Source organism: Scleropages formosus, chromosome 7 (assembly GCF_900964775.1).
Source record: "Scleropages formosus chromosome 7, fSclFor1.1, whole genome shotgun sequence".
NCBI lineage: Eukaryota > Metazoa > Chordata > Actinopteri > Osteoglossiformes > Osteoglossidae > Scleropages > Scleropages formosus.
In genome coordinates this window covers 3,000,750-3,019,968 of record NC_041812.1, presented here as the reverse complement: position 1 = coordinate 3,019,968, position 19,219 = coordinate 3,000,750, and the positions used below count along the sequence as shown (strand labels likewise).

The 19,219-nt window shown below is 51.6% G+C and overlaps 1 protein-coding gene across 1 annotated transcript in view; it reads left to right on the top strand.

The window, feature by feature from the left end:
• Positions 1 to 2,364: 2,364 nt before the first annotated feature.
• map3k22 (mitogen-activated protein kinase kinase kinase 22) overlaps positions 2,365 to 19,219 on the top strand; it is a 40,272-nt gene continuing 23,417 nt past the window's right edge. The window contains exons 1-4 of the mRNA XM_029253485.1: positions 2,365 to 2,507; positions 11,631 to 11,715; positions 12,513 to 12,560; positions 13,734 to 13,778. Coding sequence (XP_029109318.1) covers positions 11,697 to 11,715; positions 12,513 to 12,560; positions 13,734 to 13,778 — 112 coding nt within the window. The 5' untranslated portion in view covers positions 2,365 to 2,507; positions 11,631 to 11,696. The remainder of the gene's footprint in view (positions 2,508 to 11,630; positions 11,716 to 12,512; positions 12,561 to 13,733; positions 13,779 to 19,219) is intronic.

The window sequence follows — 19,219 nt, the reverse complement described above, 5'->3', positions numbered from 1 at the left end:
CAGACACATGCCCGACCTTAAAATCTTGAGTGATTCAATAATATGCGCATAAATATGTCCTTTGGTCGCATGTATCAAGTAAATGACATTTATTATGTTACATAATGAATTTTGATTAATGCAGACATACCTTGTTGGAATTTTTTTAAAATTCTGCATTAAAAAAACATTTTACAAGACAATTCTTATAAAAAACAAATGCTGTACTGTAATTTTAACACAAACTCTCTATCCCCCTCTAGTGGAAATATTTTAAATAATCCGTCCGAACAACTTTCATCCCAAAACATGGATCAATTAAAGACGATGGTTAATTTATGCAGAAATACACACACACACACACATTTTCAGAACTGCTTGTCCCATATGGGGTCACGGGGAACCGGAGCCTAACCCGGCAACACAGGGCGTAAGGCCAGAGGGGGAAGGGACACACCCAGGACGGGACGCCAGTCCATCGCAAGGCACCCCAAGCGGGACTCGAACCCCAGACCCACCGGAGAGCAGGACCCGGTCCAACCCACTGCGCCACCGCGCTCCCCCTATGCAGAAATATTTAATGTTAATTATATTTAATGTTAATTAGTAATATTGTGGGTGCACAAATACAACCGATGGTCGAAAAGTTAGCGGTCAAAGGCACTTTGTCTTTCTTCTAGTGGAAGATGCAGAAGACAAAAGGCCCCAGACTCACCAGGGTGCAGCCTGCACCACACCTTTGGTCTGTGGGAGGAAACCAGAGCACCTGGAGCACATGAACATGGGGAGAACATGCAGACGCCACACAAACTGGGCCAAAATCAAACCCGTGCTCAAGCATATCATTATTACTGTTAGTAGCAACTATTATTTTTCAGACCTCATTGTCCAGTTTGACTTATAATGAACTTTACAGTGGTTTGTACCTTACAGTGATTTATCCCGGTACAACAGGGTATTCTTGTACCAGTTCAGCATGCACTTCATAATCAGGAGTAGAGGAGCAGGATTCAAATCAGCAACCTTGAGACTGTAAGGGGACGACTCTCTCTAGGACAGCACCCACTTTCTGTCTGAGCTCAGCTCCCCAGGGGGCGGCAGAGCAGAGGTGTGAAGTGGGTGGCACTGTGGCACAGCGGCACAGCGAGTAGTGCTGCTGTCTTTTAGCGCCTGAGTGGTGCGAGGGGACATGGGGTTTATCCCCCCTCAGTCTGTGTGGAGTTTCCATGTTCTCCCTGTGTCTGTGTGGGTTTCCTCCGGGTGCTCTGGTTCCTCCCACACTCCAAAGACATGCTGTTCAGGTTCCCCCATAGTATGTGAGTGACAGAGAGAGAGAGAGAGAGAGAGAGAGAGAGAGAGTGTGTGTGTGTGTGTGCGTATGTGTGTGTGTTCCAGTGATGCCACAACATGTGGAGACACAGCAGAGGCTCTACCAGGGTGTACCACGATGTTACCACAGTTTATACTTATAGCATCCCAGGGGCAGGGAGTGCAGTGCTTAACACTGTACAGTTGTGACCTTGCAATCTGAAGGCTGTCGGTTCGAATCCCCCTCCAGCCACGGTACCTTGCAGTGACAGCACAAGGATACCCTGCGGAGTGAAGCTGAACGGTGGTAAATCACGGTTAATTAAAATACAGTAATAAATCTTAAGCCCGTTTCACGGTCGTATTTTTAAAAGAAAATAAAAAAAGATCGAGAAGGAGCTCGTGTCAAAGTGTGTCCAGAGGAAGCTGGGCTGTTACACACACACACACACACACACACACACACTCAACTGCGCGCCTTCGCCACGGGCGCGAGAGCGCATCCGACGTGGCACGAGGCTCCCCTTGCACAGAGCTCGCGCGCCCGTCGGAGGGCAGCAGCCGCACGCGCAGAGGCGCTCGGCGTGTCTGTGCGAGCGCGCGCTCTCTCGCTCGCTCGCTCCCTCGCTCGCTCGCGCTCCGTGCCCGTCACCGTTTCCTGGATCTCACGTTGCCGCTGACATCAGACTCGGCACTCGGCCGATGGGAGCGCGCGCACTGTCCGGAGGAGCGGAGCCGAGAGACGCGGCGGGGAGAGAAAGTTTGGTTCGAGCGGAGCCCCCGATCGCGCGCCCGCTCGAGCCGCTCGCGGGGGTCTGCCGCGCGCTGGGATTACACACTCACTTTGCACGGTGGCCTCGCGCGTCTTTTACTCCAATGCACCGGAGGATTTTCTCGAGCGCCGAACGCGACGCCTCGTAACGGATTTTTTTTTTTTGGGGGGTTTTTTTTTTTTTTTTTTTTTTTTTTTGAAATTCTTCCTCGTCCGCGTGCGGATCTTGCGACGCCCGACACCGGAGTCACGCGGAGACCCGAACAACTCGCGGCGGCGGCGGCGGCAGGAGGGGGCGGGGGGGGGCGGGAAGCGGTTCCGCATCGCCTGTATCGGCGGTTTCCCGCGCGCGCACGCGCGCGCCTGGCTCCGCGAGCACCTGAGCAGAGCGACACCTGTCCCCTCCCGCGTGCCGCCCGTCGGACCATGAGGCTCCGCAGGTGAACAGGTGAGCGCGCGACACGGGGACGCGCAGATATGCGCGTGCAGCGCGAGGGAAAGTATCGTTTCCCACGGGCCACGAAAGTGGCGTTTGATGACCGGACATGTCTGTTTGGCAGAGTAACTTTAAATGACGCGCGCGACCTGAACCAACACGGGCCGCATGTGAGGTTGAGGAAGATGAGGAGGAGGATGGAAAGTGGTCATGATGGTACTAGTAGTCATGGTGATGCTTGGTGCTCATGATGATGATGATGATGATGTGATCGTGCCGTTGATGACAGTCAGTATTCTGATGATGACGATGATGATGATGGTCACAGGTGTGCAGCACACACACCTGATCATCCCTTCCTGGTCCCCCACAGAAAGCCCTGCACTTGGCTCTATTGCTGAGATTTAAAAGACAAAAAAAAGAAAAAAAATTGCAGGGTTCAACCTGTTCTGTCCTCTCCCAGGGAGAAGAAATTTTAAAATAATTTCTTTAAAAAATTTTTATTTATTTAAAAAAGAGCGCAATTTGTCCTGTATTTACAGAACAGCACTTAAAAAAAATTAATAATTTAATTAAAATCTCAGTAATATTGGTTGACACATCTCGCTGTCTCCTCTCTCTATTTGCATGACGCCGAACCACGAAATCATGCAAATACACCAAGTACCGAGGCGCTACTGTTATGTTTTCCAAGTGAGCTCTTCCTGTAGTCCTGGAAAAATGTTTCCCGCATTTTTTCCAAACTTTGCTGTCCAAAATTTTCGTTTTCCTTTCGTTTCTCGGTGGCGGAAACCTCACTCTGACATTATTATTCAGATGAGTGCTAAAAACAAAACCTTTGCACTGCCCGCCTAACCGATGGAGGACGATTGTCCAAAACGCCCTACGAGAAGTTTATAGTCAAGCTCTTTGTCGCTACACCATTAATACCGTGTTTCGTACCACATTATGCCACTACCATAAACTTGGTTTGACACTTAATTTCAGCAGGTACATTATTTTACTGGCGCGCTAGAGGATCCTGTACGATATATGGCTCGGGGGCTCTTCTGATCTGAGGCCATGGCTTTGCCCCGTTCCCGTGGAGCGATCGTTCGGGGAGGGAGGTGCCCCCGATGCAAATAATGACGATCGCCACCCCCCCCCACCGCGAGCGGAAAACGGCCCTCGTTGGAACGGAGATGAATGGTTTCCGTGCAGCAGCCCACAGGAGAGATTCCCTCTCCAACGAGAACATCCGACGGATGAAGTTACTCACCGCCGTGGTATGCCTGCGAGGACAGGAATAGAGTCTGCGGTTACTCACTGGAGGAGCAGTAGGGAGGCCCAGCTGTCACCGGGGGGGGGGTGGGGGTTCCTAGGGATCGGAGCAGCGCAGGCCAAGGGGCACAGACCCAAGAGCGACCGCAGGGCCTTGACGCCTGGAGAGGACAGCAAAGCAACATCATCCTGGCGCTCAGTTCACACTGGGCGCCGTGTTACATTTTCTTTGCTTTATTTCCGTTTAAGCATTAAGGTATTTAAAGTTTTACAGCTGAATAATTTAGGGTAAGTACATTGCTCAAGGGTACTACGTTGGAGGTGGGGATTGAACCTGCAACCTTCAGGTCTAAAGGCACTAATGCTAACCACTGCCCTACCAGCTGCCTCGCATGTAATTGTGCAGCTGGGTATTTTTTACCGGGGCGATTCGGGGTAAACTCCTTGCTCAAGGGTACCACTTTCATGGAAACGTGACGGGTCAAAGCGGCTCTCTCTCCGCATGGCCGGTTTATGCAAATGAATTTGCAGCGAAACATGTGCGGTAATTAATTCAACACCGTTTGAACGCCAAGCCTTTTTGGAGAACACCTGAGTTTGAGTATTTCCACGTTCGTCCCGTCTAGGGATGCTCCGGGATAGGCTCAGGACCGCCGCAACCCCGTGTCGGACGAGCAGTTATTGATCGCGGATGGAACGTAGCCGAGCGTCGGTCCGTCGGTCCGGCTGGCTCTCGTTCGCCACCGCACCGCGGTAAAGACGTGGCCTGCGCTCCAGCTTCCAGCTCGGTGCCTCGAGGTACTTTCCCAGGACTGATTTCATTGAAAACGCGTTGCATCACGCTATGTTGCAATTTCCCTTTTTGTTCAGGCTCCAGTAGCCTGTTGATAGTGATCAAAAACAAATGGAACGCGATCCTGACACGACGGCTGTCCCCCCGCCCACTTGTGACATTTTCCCTCCCATTTGAAGTTTTATCGGAGGCTTTTCTTTCTTCTTTCGGCCTCTTTTTCTTCATTTGCAGAGACGATGCCGCTTTCCGCCGTGACCCGGCTCGGTTCGCGTGCGCTTCCTTGCCCGTGTCGTTCTTCCCTCGTTTCTATGGCTTGACGAGAACCGTGGCTCTAAAGAGCGCCGCGACGTCCGGCAGCCGGTTCGACGAACCGAAATTCGGAACGTGCACGGCTGCGGTCGCGTGTGAGCTTTCGTCACCGCTGTTGTTCGTGCTCGGTCGCCGTTTGTGTTTCTGGGCCCGAACCCAACGAGGTAACGGGTCGGTCTCTTAAAGGTTCCTGAATGTTTCGCTGCTGGAACGGCTCGGTGGGGAGATTCGCGGTCGCTTGGAAAAGAACCGGTCCGCGCGTGGCGATTGCGGGCGGTCGGTCGGTCCCCTGCGGCCTTTAGGGACCGTGCGTTTCGGTCCGAATCGCCCTCCCGGCTTCGGCGGCCAGAAGGGCGACCGTGGTCTCCGCGCCTCGTAGATTAGTGCGAAATCACGTGGCCGTGGCTTGGATCGCAGTCGCTATAGAGACGATGTCAGCTTCTGGCATCTTTAGCTCCGCCGTGCTGGAGGTTCTCACCCCTGCGGACCACCGTCTCACCCCCCGTCCCCTCTCGCCGGGGGTGGCCGCGCACGCCTTAAGCTTAAGCGAGACTAAACGCGAGGCGCAATAGACGTCCCCCGCCAGGTCAAAGGTCGAAATTGCACGGCTTTGCACGACAGGCCTTCAAGGAAAATCCCGACCCGGTTCACGTTCCACCTGCAGTCGGAGAGGCCAGATTACGGCACGTTGCATCAGCCTCGTCCCGCCTGTTGATATTGGCCTCTAATTGTAGCTTTTAAGCCCATTGTCCCCGTTGTAAATTTCCCGCTCTTGCACACAACGTGTAATTTCTCTGACGGCTGTATCTGCACTTATAGCGAGGGGCGTAAAACCCGCCGGTCATTTTACGCCGCGTTTACCTGGAGGCGTTCAGGATAACGAGCTGGAGCTGGAACCTAAAGGTTGTTGGTTTTAGTCCCCGGGGCGGTGCTGCCGTATTGCCTTCGATCAGGGTGTCGGATGTGTGTGAGACCGGAAAACGTAGAATTTTTAAAATCAGTTAATTTTATTAAGCAGAGTGACAGAGTGCTGAACAACTGATCAGCTGATGATGACAAAGTAATTAAGAGCGCGGTCCCTTCTGTTTTACCTTTGAGAAAACTAGCTTTTACATAAAGAATTACATATCCTCTAATTTACCTCCGTATTGACATGGTAAAAAAAAATTACAATTATATCTCTGCTTTATTATTTTAAAATAAATACATAAACACGAGGGGCCCTGTGGATGAACCTTTGAGACGGTTTGTGTGGGGAGTTACATGTCCTCTACTTGTATTCACTCCTCTGTTCATAGGGTGAGAAATAGTTACATCCTGCTTTGTTATATTAAAAACAGCGGTAAACATTAGGGCCCCTGCCGTTGAACCTTTGAATCAGTTGCGTAAACGTTTCCATTCCCTCTGCTTGAATTTCTTCTATTGATGAGGTGAGAAATTTCCATTACCTTCCCGCCTTATTATATGCGATGTGCTCCATGTGATAATGAGGATTTGGACTCGGAAACGTGGCAGAAATGCCCGCGCGTGGTGGCACGGTGACCGCGGAGCCCTTCGCCGCCCAACTTTGCCGTTCTCTGTTTTGTGTTCCTCCCCTTAGAGCCGGTGGGTGTTGAATGCAAATAAGCGCCTGTGCAAATAATTGCGCGTCACGCGCCGGTGGTCTGCAGGCTCCCTTTCTCAGTTCGCTTATTATCCGGTGTGACGGAGCAACGGATGCGAGGCTCAAATGTGCGTCTCCTCTCGGGGTGTGCGTAGTCGCCTCCCCGCTTCTGGCCGCCCCTCTCCTTGCGCTGCTATTTTTGACACCTGCCCCCCGGCGGGGCTTCGCCGCAGGAGCCCGCTCGCTTCCCGGAAACGGACCTCGTCGCCTCGCGTGACACGGAGGGAGGCAAACCAGTGAAATCCCAGCTCGCGGTCGGACCAGGTGACGGCAGCGGTTGCCCGAGACCGCGCCGTCCGGAGAGGGGAGCGCGGTTTCCCTCCGATGGGAGGCCGTCACGTCACCCACGTTCCCCCTCTCCCGTCCCTCCACCTCGCGGTGATCACGTGGCCACGCTGCGATCTTATCATCCTGCTCCACTGCCTCCACCCCCGTGGTCGCATTCCATCTGTAGCAGAGTGGAAGGTGTGTGTGCGTGAGTGGTGTGTGTGTGTGTGGGGGGGGGGGTTGGCGCTCCGCGGGACTCTGCTTTCAGACGTGCTCTTCCATCTTGCGTCTCGAGTTTCTCGTGCCGCCGACATCAAAGATTCAGAGCAACAGGAAAAGGAAAATGGTTTAAAGAAGAAGGCCTCAGCAGGGGCTGAACAAAGAGTGCACGGCGTGTTGGTAACACCACATTAACGATGAGATACTGTATGAATTATGGCTTTGTGTGTCTGCGTGTGTGTGTGTGTGTGTGTGTGTGTGTGTGTGCGTGCGCACGCAAGGTCTGCAGCAACTTGTGCGGTTATGTCCCACTGTTCCCTCCTTCCATATTTTCAACGAGGCTTTCCCAGAGCTGCCCTGGGTCATTCGCGTGTGTATCATTTTAATATGCACCAGCAGAACTGCTGTGTTTGCACCCTAAGGTCGCAGGTTTGAATCCCACCTCCAGTTGTAGAACCCTTAAGCAAGGTACTTACCCTAAATTGCTCCAGTAAAATTACCCAGCTGTATAAATGGGATGTGGGGGGCGCGGTGGTGCAGTGGGTTGGACCGGGTCCTGCTCTCCGGTGGGTCTGGGGTTCGAATCCCACTTGGGGCGCTTTGCGATGGACTGGCATCCCGTCCTGGGTGTGTCCCCTCCCCCTCCGGCCTTACGCCCTGTGTTGCCGGTTTAGGCTCCGGTTCCTCGCGACCCCGTATGGGACAAGCGGTTTAGACTGTGTGTGTGTGTGTAAATGGGTAAGTAACTTAACATGGTAAGCTGGGGAGAAGGCTCAGTAAGTGTGTGTTTAAACACACATGCCGTTATGGCCACATCGGCGGTCCCTGTTTTGTTTCCATGGTTTCCCCGGGCCTTTGGACCGCGCCGGTTCATCCTGAGACTGAGGTCCCTGTGAACTCCCCAGGGCGGCCGCGCTAAGCAGCGACGTTGTTCCTTTTACGGGCGGTCGCCGGCGTTTAATAGACCTCCGTCGAGCGCTCGTAAACGTGCCGATGAGCGGAAGCACCGGTGGTAGGCGCCCGCTGCGTGTTGTTCGCCGGCACGGCGCGTGCTGGAAATCCCTGTGGAGGATGCGAGTCGCGGAGCTGTAAAGCTTCCTTGCGGGAACCAGCCCACCGCGTGCAGTAAGAAGCTTGCTGGATATTCGAATTTCCTCTTGTAATCCACTTTGTGCCACGCAATGGGTTCGTTTCGGTTTCCGCAGCTGGACCGAACGTCATTTTCGCCGAAAAGCTGAAAGGGAGCTTCAGCGGTGCGTGACCTCATCGCCGATGACCTCATGAGAGCTCCTTGCTGTGAAAGTGATGTAATCCAATAAAGGGGAACAGCAGCATCGATGAGCGTGCGGCACTCGCACCCGTAGAGCGGAGCGAAGGGTCGTCTGTGGCCGAACTGGACGGGAGGACTCATTCCGTCGCACGAGCACAGCGTGCGTACTCGGCGTATCTGTTCTCCTCCGGTGCTAAACGCCCCCTCGATCCATCGAAATGCACGGGACACGCTTCCGTTCTGACGGAGCAGGTCGCCGAACAGCTGCCGAATCGGCCAGGAACGATGCGGCTGAAGGTGGCGACGATGTAAAAATATTCAAGAGATGCGTTGGTCCTCCGTCGAGGCCCCGGGTTAATTTCAGATGTGCGTGAACATGAAGGAAAGTGCAAATGCCTGAGCATCACCCGCGATGGAGAGAGGTGTTGGTGGGTTTAATAGAGCTTCCAGGCCTGTAGCCAAAAGTGGAGGGACGGGGGCGGGGGGTTGTGGGTGGTGGCATCGTGGCCTTCGCTCTGGAAACCAACAGCCACCTTTTTGGCAGCGGGGCCACGTCTGTCCCCTCCGCCGCTTGTCTGGAGAAGCCTTGCCGGCAGCGATTCGGCAACGTCCTGCTTGTTGGAATGAGAAGCGAGAGGGGAATCCCTGTAGAGGCAGTCCTCGAATTACGAACGAGTTCCATTCTTCAGTCTGTCTTTAAGTCAAATTTTTATGTCAGTCAGTACAGTTCGTATCTAACGTCAGTTAGTCAAATGTTTGTCTTAGTATATAGTGTATAGTGTACCTTTCTATGCATAAAAACATTAAGGAAACACTTCCAGATAAACTAAGACAGCTTTAATATCACAAGAAAGTAATAATAATAATACAATGTAGTGATGTAAGGATAATAATAACAATAATAATAATACAATAATATAAATGTAACTACAATATTTATAATAGAGAGAGACACACAGAAAGAAATAATAAATGTTACTGCTGTCGTGTTGAACAGAGGACGCGGAGGAGACCGGACCAAAGTGCAGGATCGTTTATTCGGAATCAAAGGACCGGACGTGTTCTCGTGGTCGGGGACGGGCGAACGGCCGGTCGATCGGCGAACTGAACGGAGGCGAGGATCCGAAATCGTGGTCGAGGGACGAGGTGGGCGGATGTGGAACGGGACCGGGGGACGATGAGGGACAGGAGTTGGAAGGGCAAAGCGAGGGAGGTTAGAGAACGCGGCGGAGACGGTTGTTTCGAGTGAAATTCCGCAGCTGGGAAGAGGTTGAGAAGTGTCTTTTATAGCAGAGTGCTCTCGGAATTAGAGCAGGTGTGTGTGTGTGTCTGCAAACCATTAAAGAAACTTTAATGTTCACTTTTCCAATGTTCGTTGGCATTTCACCTTTTTCCGATCGCTTTATTTCCACTTTAGTTTCAGTCGTGATCGTTTTCCTTTTCTTTGATGCATCACCATCGCTTGCATCACATTTACGCTTTGGTCCCATGGTTATGAGGGTAAAAACAAAAAGAATTAAAGCCAAATACAGTAACACACGAGACACTGTTAAGAGCAAAGTGGTCCGACTGAAAAGAACCAAATTTTTGTCCTACCTGAGAATCACGAGCCAACGAACCGCTGTAGACATGCAGTGTTTTGATGCTCATCGCAAAGTAATGCACACACACACATTTTCAGAACCGCTTGTCCCATACGGGGTCACGGGGGAACCGGAGCCTACCCGGCAACACAGGGTGTAAGGCCAGAGGGGGAGGGGACACACCCAGGACGGGACGCCAGTCCGTCACAAGGCACCCTAAGCGGGACTCGAACCCCAGACCCACTGGAGAGCAGGACCGTGGTCCAACCCACTGCGCCACCGCGCCACCGCGCCCCCGCGCCCCCATCTGCAAAGTAACGACTGTTTGTTATTACGAAATATTGTTTGCAACTCAAATTTCTAACATAGTAGTTTTTACGGAGGATGGTTTGTATCTGCGGGTTGTATGTAAGTCAGATGTTCGTAACCCAGGGATCACCTGTAGTTTCTTCGCGAACCCTCCCCAGGATGCACGAGCCTCCGCATCAGCACCGGGCCCCGCGGTACGTGCAACATTTACCCCGTCATCCTCGAAGGAGCTTCAGAAATGCCTCCTCGGACGTTGAGCGCAGCCCCAGAATAATTCGGCGACGTGCTGCAAAAGTACGTTATTACGTATTCCGCGTAAGAAGTCGCTCTCGCGCTCGGAGGCTCGGGCGTCGCTCCGGAACGCGCTCACGTTTTTCTTTTCTTTTCCTTCAAAAAACCCGCAAATAAACAGATCTCCTTTCTCGATACCTCCGTAATTGGAGGCTCTTTGAAAGCGCTCGCAGCTACACGGCAGGGTCAGGCAAACGTAATTACCGTTGAAGTCAATAGATGTTTACAGGATTGCGAGCGCATTCACCGTAACGCATAAACAGATAGTTAATTGTACTTAACGAGCCACGGGTCTCCCCTCGAAACTGTTATAATGTTCATTGGGGGAAAAAAAAAGCACATAATTATGAAGATTGTGTAAATCGTTACGTGCTCTCTATTTATTTTACGCCTTTCGTAAAAACGTGAAATTTGTATTGTTCGGCTAACGGCCCGCGCTGCGCGATGTGAAATAGTTCCGTGTCCGTTGCGTTAATATCTGTTTTCTCTGAAAGGACGGCTTGTAATTTATTCCATTCCCATTTTTCGGTGCCTCCAAGCCTCAAATAAGGAATAAATACGTTAGATGTCGGTTGGAAGGCGTTTTTTTTTTTTTTTTCTTTTTTTTTCCCCCTCGCTCTTAAAGCATTGTGTTGCCTTTTGTGCTCGGTTACGTTAGGCCCTAAATGAAAGGGAGAGCCGTCGTCGTTTTCTTCTTTCGCCCGTGAAATTCCCTGTTCCCGAACCCGAGGTTGCGAGAGCCCTTCCCTCTGGAACGAAGCGTCTCCGCGAGACTCGACGCTTCTGTCGTTCGTTTGAAGGGTATGACGTCTGCAGCTGTTCGGCGCCCCTCTGTTCTGCATTTAAATCCTTGATGTCGGGTCTTGAAAATTCCTCTCTCGCAGCGATCCTCCTCCAGAAATGTTACAATAAGCAGGATTTAATTACCGCGTTATTTTTTATTGCTGTTTTTATACGTCTGGCATTCCATACGTGCCACTTTGCTGGAAAAAAAAAAAAAACAGAGTCACGCAAATGTGCGAATGAAATCTCATTCCTGCGGCCGCGACTCATGACAGCGGCGCTCTACAGGTGGGTGTGTGTAACGGAGCTCTAGTTGCTCCAGGTAAGGGCACCTGCTTTACCGATCCGATCGGTGCCGAGGTTCTGAAACTCGCCTTGTGCTTACCAGGGTGAGGACGTCGCCGAGCGGGGAAAAATCCGCCTCTGCGCTTGAGTTCAACGAAGCCGCCTCCTGATGATGACCGTAAACATGGGTGAGTACCAAACATCTCCTTGACCTTCCGGGAGGAGGAAGAGGGCAATCCGAAGCAATGCGTCGCATACATTTGCATATTGATGCCTTTTTTTTTTTTTGCGCCGAGAACACGCACGTTCATCATGCATATATCTAAAGTAGGGGTCATCCGTGCATTCCTGCCACACCAGACGGGTTTAATACTTGGACTCGCTTAGGAATTCATTAGTCCTTCGTGACCATGAACGTGCGCCCCGAATACACTCGCGCCCTGACTGCCTGGATCCGAGGAGGTGCGGGTCACGATGGATTGTTCGCGAAGCCGCTCGGGTTAAATACTTCCCCGAGAACACAGCGGAACGGCTCTTATCGACCGCGCCGAACCTGCAACCTTCCGATAACAAGTCCGGCTCCTGCCCTGTGTGTGCGGAGTTCTCCGGCAGGGGACCCTTCCCATAGCGATAATGATGCTGTACAGGATACACCGATTTGGGGAGGGGATTACACCCGTTTGCTCGAGGGATCTGGCAGATTTTCGCTCGAACGCGGTCTTGCCGAAGAACACGAGCAAACGTGGTAAACCTCGCCGCTGATGAAATGAGTTCCTTGCAGTCCCCGGGGTTTACAGCATCGTGATTTCTGTATTCGAGGAGCTCAAATCAGTGGAAGCATTCAGGGGCGAAGCACGATTACATAAGCGCAGTTACTTTAGGAATTTGTGTGGGTATAAATATTTTTCTCTGGAAGATGAGGCGGCGCTCAAGGGTAAACCGGTGTGGTTTTGTGTTGAAGACATGTCCTCTTTCCCGCTGGCAGGTCCCAGCACCACACGGCGGGCCGCGTCGTTCGCACGCGCGCAAACAGGTCAGTGTGCGGAGAGCTGCACGCGCTGTTCCCTGTCCGTCCTGCTCCGCTCTTCGCGCTACGCCGCGTCCTCGAATTACAAACCCAGCCGGGACCCAGAAGTTCCTCGGTCGTTTGTTTTCTTCGTTACCGCTGAATCGCCGTCGGCCCTGGCCGCGTTTTTCATTTTATTGTCGAACGCCAGCCGTAAAATTGAGGCATCGTGAAAAGCGCAGTGGAGGCTCACGCTCCAAATTCTTTGGGTGCGCTTTACTAATATCTATCCGTTCCCTGGGTAAAAACAGGTGGTCGTTGACTTAGAACCTCGAGACGTTCCAACGACCTCGTTCTTATACCGTATGAGCCATTAGGATATATAAACAGTGTGTATGTTAGGATTTCATGTGTCTATATATACACAACCAATTTCGCATGTTATTCACATTAAAATGATACTAATATAGAATAGCAATGTAAATACAGGTATTATTATATGTAAAAGCATTATAAGTATTAAGCATTATAAACGTTATATGTAAATATACAATATTATATTTTCATACTGCGCTTTTTTTCTTTTTTTTAATTCCTGTTTTTCAAAATTTCTATTCTGCGCCACCAGAACGCACACATTTTTTGCTAGCCGGCCACTGTGAAAAGAAAAAAAGTAACTCGAATGGGATGGGAAACAAAACACTGTGCAAGTGAAATTAATTTTTTGTCCGTAAAACACAGACGGTCGAGAAGAAATGTTGCTGCCCGACAGCGGCGCGCTCGGCAGATGCCGTCGTAGAGCGCGTGTCGTCAGACGTCACGCCCAAACACGGGAACTCGGAAATTATATAGCGAGGTCGACGGGACGGCTGTCGGAAGTCGACGACGTCGTAAGTCGAGGTCGACCTGTACGGCTCGCTTTCACTTTCGTCGTTGGAAAAAAAAAAACACGATTTATCGTAAATAAACTGGAAAATGTATTTTTGAAATTCCCTAATCTTGACCGTTCGAGCCAGCGCATCGTGGCTTTGCCCGCCTCGCCAGAGACGTAGCGCTGCCTGTGTGTTTTGTGTGTGTCGATGTGTGGAAGGCGAAGCGCCTCGTACCTGGAATACGCCGCGACTCGGCGACCACGGGCGCTCGCCCTGTTAGCCGAGCGCTCGCACGCGCCGCCTGACCGCGTCTCCCTCTGCTTCGCAGACGATGGCGTCCCCGGCGGACCCGGCCTTCACAGGAACTCGAAAGGTAGGAGGGGGTGCGCTTACCCACGCAGTCTGGTTTACGTGTTGAGGTTTTCACAGGGGAAAGGCCAAGTGTCCCATGAGTCACTGTTTACTCTGTCCTTAAATGGTGCCAAAAATGGCACTCGGACATAGGAAAGGAAAACCCGGTGCGGTGATCTGCATGGAATCTGGGGGCTGGGGGGGTGCGGTTGTTGCAGGACCGACTCAGATAAGCGCCGGTACATTAAAGCGAGTTATATACGAAAATGCCATTCATGCGTTGGTACGCACTTTGTGATTTAAAACCAGGAATGCCCAATAGCTGGATATAAATATAGTAGCTGTGTGGAATTTTCCGGCAATAGTAAGACAAATGGGCCATTAAAAGTGTGTTCCGGCGAGTGTGAGTTTTACAGGGTTGTTCGTTGCTCTCCGGCTTGCTGGGCGTTGCATCTCAGTTAGTTGCGTGGTCGGGATTCTTCGGGCCTAATTAGTCCGTCTGGATGTTCTGACGCCGCACCGCCGTCCTTCGGGGAATCCTCGGAGCCAAGCCGACCGCCGTCGAGGCGAAGCGGCCGCCCGCAACTCGCCGCGAATAATTTGTCTGCCCGACGGGGTCCGACGAAGGGATCTTCGCTAAGAGCGACCCGGTGCTCCTCCTTTGCATGGGCCTCGCAGATTCCGGAGTTCCGCTGTCGGGACGGTCGGATCCCATCGAAACCGACGTGGACCTTCCGCGGATCAGCGTTCGCAAAACTTCCCCGGATCAGTTTCATTCCTTATTGAAGGTCCGTGCAACTTCTCCTCCGAAAGCCCTCTGGGAAATCGTGCACCTGTCCGTTGGACGACCGACTTATTTCCCGGGGTCATTTACTCCACGCCCGGATGGTGCCGCCTTCAAGGTTACAACCTCGTAACGCTTTCACCTTAAGGTTTTGCCGAATCGGTGGGAATCCGTGGCAATGGCCGCACTCGTTTGAAAAGGAACGTGCTCGCAGCGGTTAAAGAGTTCTGGAATGCAGGACTTTCCACTGCAGGGGTTCTAAATGCCTATCTGTTTTTTTTCGAGAAGATAAACAACGTGCTTTGTTCAGCGTTATCTGCTCTCGTTCTTGTCCGCCTTTGTTCTCCCAAGACGCAATTCCCTGGGTGCGACTCCGCGGTCCGGTTATCGGGCGACAACCAAGTCGAGGAGACACTGGTATTTAGTGAAGGAAGCTGCCACAGGCCCCTCTTTCCATTATGTAATCAGTTCTGTCTGAGCCCAGCAAATTAGGGAGCGTGTTGAACATCACTGGCGTGCTTATTTATTTATTTCATTTAGCTGATGCTTTTCTCCAAAGCAGCTTACAATATTAAGGTCAGAATTATTTACCCTTTTATACAGCTGGGTGTAGTGGCACAGTGGGTTTGGCCTGTGCTCCAGTGGGTCTGGGGTTCAAGTTCCACTTGGGGCACCTTGGGACTGGCTGGCATCCCTTCCGGGGTGCGTCCCCTCCCCCTCCAGCCTTGCACCCCGTGTTTGCCGGGTTAGGCTCCGGCTCACCACGACCCCACTTGGGAGAAGCAGTTTCAGACAACGTGTGCGTACACAGCTGGGTAATTTTACTGGAGCAATTCAGGGTAAATACCAAGGGTACTACACCCAGAGATGGGGATCAAACCTGTAACCTTGGGATCCAAAGGCACTGGTTCTATCCATCACGCTACCAGCTGCCCCTACTTCTAAATGCGAGATGAATGACATCACACTTGTGGCGGCAGAAGAAAATCAAAGCAGATGATTTTGAACTCGTCCACCTGACGCAAGAGCTGCGGCTCCCTAGTTCTCGCTTTGGGTTCTAGACTCTCGGTCTCGCCCGTTGCCTTATTTCCACGTTGTTTAATCTCCGGACCGCACCGGAATCCTCTGCTCCGAGAAGTCGAAAATTATTTCCGTTCTCAGCCGCATCTTGGCCGCGTCAGACTCGCCTCCTTCGGTCGAGCCTTTTTAATTGGAGATGTTTTGTAACGATAAACAGTTCAAAGTCTCCTCGGGATCAAGCACGGTGCTGTTTGCTGCCTCCTTACCTGATGAGATTTTGTGAGTTTAGTTTTCTTTTTTTTTTTTAATGCTAATTTCCACACCCGTCTCACCGAATCGCGAATCGCGACGATGCGAATGTATTTTTAGATTATTGCGTGAACTCTGGGTTTTCGGACTTATTTTTTCACGTCCGTCTCTTCTGCGCACGTGCGGAAGGGCCGATGCCTTCCAATAACCCGAATAACCAGAGAGTAAATAAAATGAAAGTACAGTATTCTAAGCATCGGAGGAGTTTCGAGAAGGTAGGAAATTTGTGCAGAAGATTAATGTTTATGTGGTAGGAAAACACTCGACAATCTTTCCGAACTCTTCCAGACATGAGACTTGGACACTTTGTCCTGTTTCACATGAGTGCCTGGGGGGGATGGGGGGGGTTGATGCTCCCGTGTGCAGCCGCGCATGTCGGCACGACCGTGTTCTCCTTGTCCTGCTCGGCGGCTCTCCGGGTCCCTATATGGGACATGGAGAACAGGCACATCTGCTCGCTCTCCAGCGGTCGGCTGGACCCCCGGGGGGTGGGGGGGGGACAATGTAGGTTGTCGCGAACCTCCAAATTCTCGGAGCGCATCTTGCATTTATTCCTCTAGCTCAGGGGTCCACGAACCCCTTAGGAGTCCGCAGATGATCTTTAGAGGGTCTGTAAAATACACCCTTGCCTTGAGAATAATATCGTTCCACCGAATAAAAGTTTAAAGTATTAATATTACTGTGCTGTCACTATCCTAGACAAAATTAATTGTGACGATAATCAAGATCCAATGTAATTAACTGAGTGCAATATTTTCTCTGAATTAATTTAAAGACGTGTTCTAGGAGGGGTCCGTAGAATTCTCTAGATGTTTATTGGGGTCCACGGCCTGTAAAAGGTAATTAAGGACCTTTGATCTGGCTGATGCTTTTCTCCAAAGCAAATTATGAAGTTTAGCTTCTTATGCATTTACACTGCAATTTTACTGAAGGAAACCGGGGTAAGCGAGGGCGGAATGGTGGCACAGTGAGTTGCGCTGCTGTCTCTCAGCACCTGGTTGGTGCGAGAGGACGTGGGTTTGATCCTCGCTCAGTCTGTGTGGAGTTTGCATGTTTCCTCCAGGCGCTCTGGTTTCCTCCCACACTCCAAAGACATGCTGTTCAGATTCCACCATAGTGTGTGAGTGACAGAGAGAGTGTGTGTTCCACTGATGTATGGGTGAGTGACCCAGTGCAAGTAGTGTATCTAGCAGTGTAAGTCACCGCGGTGAATAAGGTGTGTGGGTCGATAACGCTACGTAGAGTTTGTTGGAGGTTGCTTCGGATAAAAGTGTCCCATGAATAAATAAGTGTAAAGGTAAGTACCATGCTTGAGGACACTACTGAGGCAGGAAGGATCGGAACCCGGGATCTTCAAGTCCAGAGGCAGCAGCTCCGGCCGCTGAGCCACCCGTGCGTGAATCTGCGGGAATGTCGCTCTACTGCGGTTCGATCTGATTGGAAACACCTTTGATTGCGTAGAACCTACAAATGGAAGCCATACGTTCGGTGGCACGCGCTTTAGGTGACGCGTGGATCGTGATCCCTCGTGTGAGGGGAACAAAAGGAGCGTAGATGGGAATCGAAGGCCCCCGTTCTTTCCGGATCACTCGGAACGGAAACAACGGATCGACCTTGAGCGGCGACGTGTCGGCCGTGCCGCGAGCGCGCCGGTACCGGGACGAGCGGCATTGTGGGCCGAGAGCTTGCGTAGCCGTCGCGTGACCGCCAGGCATCCCGACATCGCCGAGTTCAATGAGCCGTAATTAATCATCGCCTCTTCACTTCAACAGATACGTGGTGAGCTAAGGTAAAATGCATATTAATCATCATCGCCTGACTCGACTAATTGGCTCAATTAGAGACCCTTGAAAGTGAAAATGTTAATTCATAACACACCGATTAGCCTGATTGCTCCCATTTACAAACGCGTGTGACGAGATGAAAGACCGAGGAAGGATATTTTTTGTTATTTTTTAAAAATAAAAAAAAAAAGAAAAAAAGGAAGTGCCCATGCCGACTTCTCTTCAATCTATCGTCATTATTTCATCAGGCCCCAAGTCTTTGACTGAACCTGACAGAAAAACGGTGCCCCCCCCTCCCCCCCCACCTCCCCGGAGCCACTTAGTTCTCAATGTCACCCTTGTCTCTTCCTCCGTGCTCCCTCTGCATCCGCGGTACGCCGACAGCGCCGCGTCATTGGCTTGCTTTCATGCTCGCCCGGCCTCGCCCCGCGCCCGGCGGCTCCTCGCGGAAATCGGCGACGCGTGTTCGTTCCAGGGCCGGATCGATGTTGAATCGTTTTACCGAATCCGCATTTAAATTTTCAATTTCAAAACATGAAAATAGCCTCGTTCCGGAATTTCCCACGGAGGCGAAAAGAAAGGAATTCGGCATGACCTTGGCGCACGGGCTGGGATGAAATCGCAGGTCCTCTGAAAATCACCTTGGCGATTTCTGCACTCATTTATTGTTAAACATTGCTTTGCATTATTCCGTTTGAACTGATTTTGGATCGGCTCTCGGGCTCCGTTCGGAGTGCCCCGGCGCTTTTATCTCGGATAGAGACAGCGTTTTGCATTATTAAAATCTCCCTCTCTGTCATACATGCTGCTTTTAGACTTTAAACAGCGCAGGTCCTGATTTTTACCCGACGAATGTCAAGTGGTCCTTTAATTAGACGGGACCGCGAGGGGTGCCGCGGTGCCCGAGAGGCACTTTGTTGATGATTAAGGGTTCGCTTTTTGGTGGCCGGCTTGGTGTTTGTCGCACGGTCTCTAACATCGACGGCTGTGGTCCGGGACTGGTCCGGGACCGTCCCGGAGATGTGAGCGTCTGCAGAAAGGCACAAAAGGATGATTAAGGGATAGAGGACGGAGCGATCCAAGCCTAACCCGAACCCCGTGCTGATGCGAGCAGCCGCTCCGCCGCGGTGATCCTGCGGAGGCGCCTTATAAGCGCCGTTGAACTTCTTTTTTTTTTTTTTTTTTTCGCCATGTCAGCTCCAAGTACCGCTGGGCAACCTGGGTAAGACTTGTAGGAGAAGAATTGGACAGAAGAGTGAAAGCAAAGCAAGACACAAGCGTTCGTCTCGCTTCTCCGGGAAGTGCTGCAGAAGAGCCGCGACGACGTGGTGCCTCGGTTCCTCTTCAGACCTCTCAAGCAGATGCCTGGTGGAAGAAAAGAAACCGTTTCCTGCAAATATACTCAGATTTCTGGCCGGTGCTGTAGATGTTCTCCTAATCAAGTTTCTCCTCCGACCGACCGCCGCAGTCCTCCACGCTGGGAAGTGAGGAGGTTGATGGTAAATGGTGCTCCAGGATGGTCCTCCAGGATGGTCCTCCAGCTCTGAACCCTCGGCGAGGCCCGTC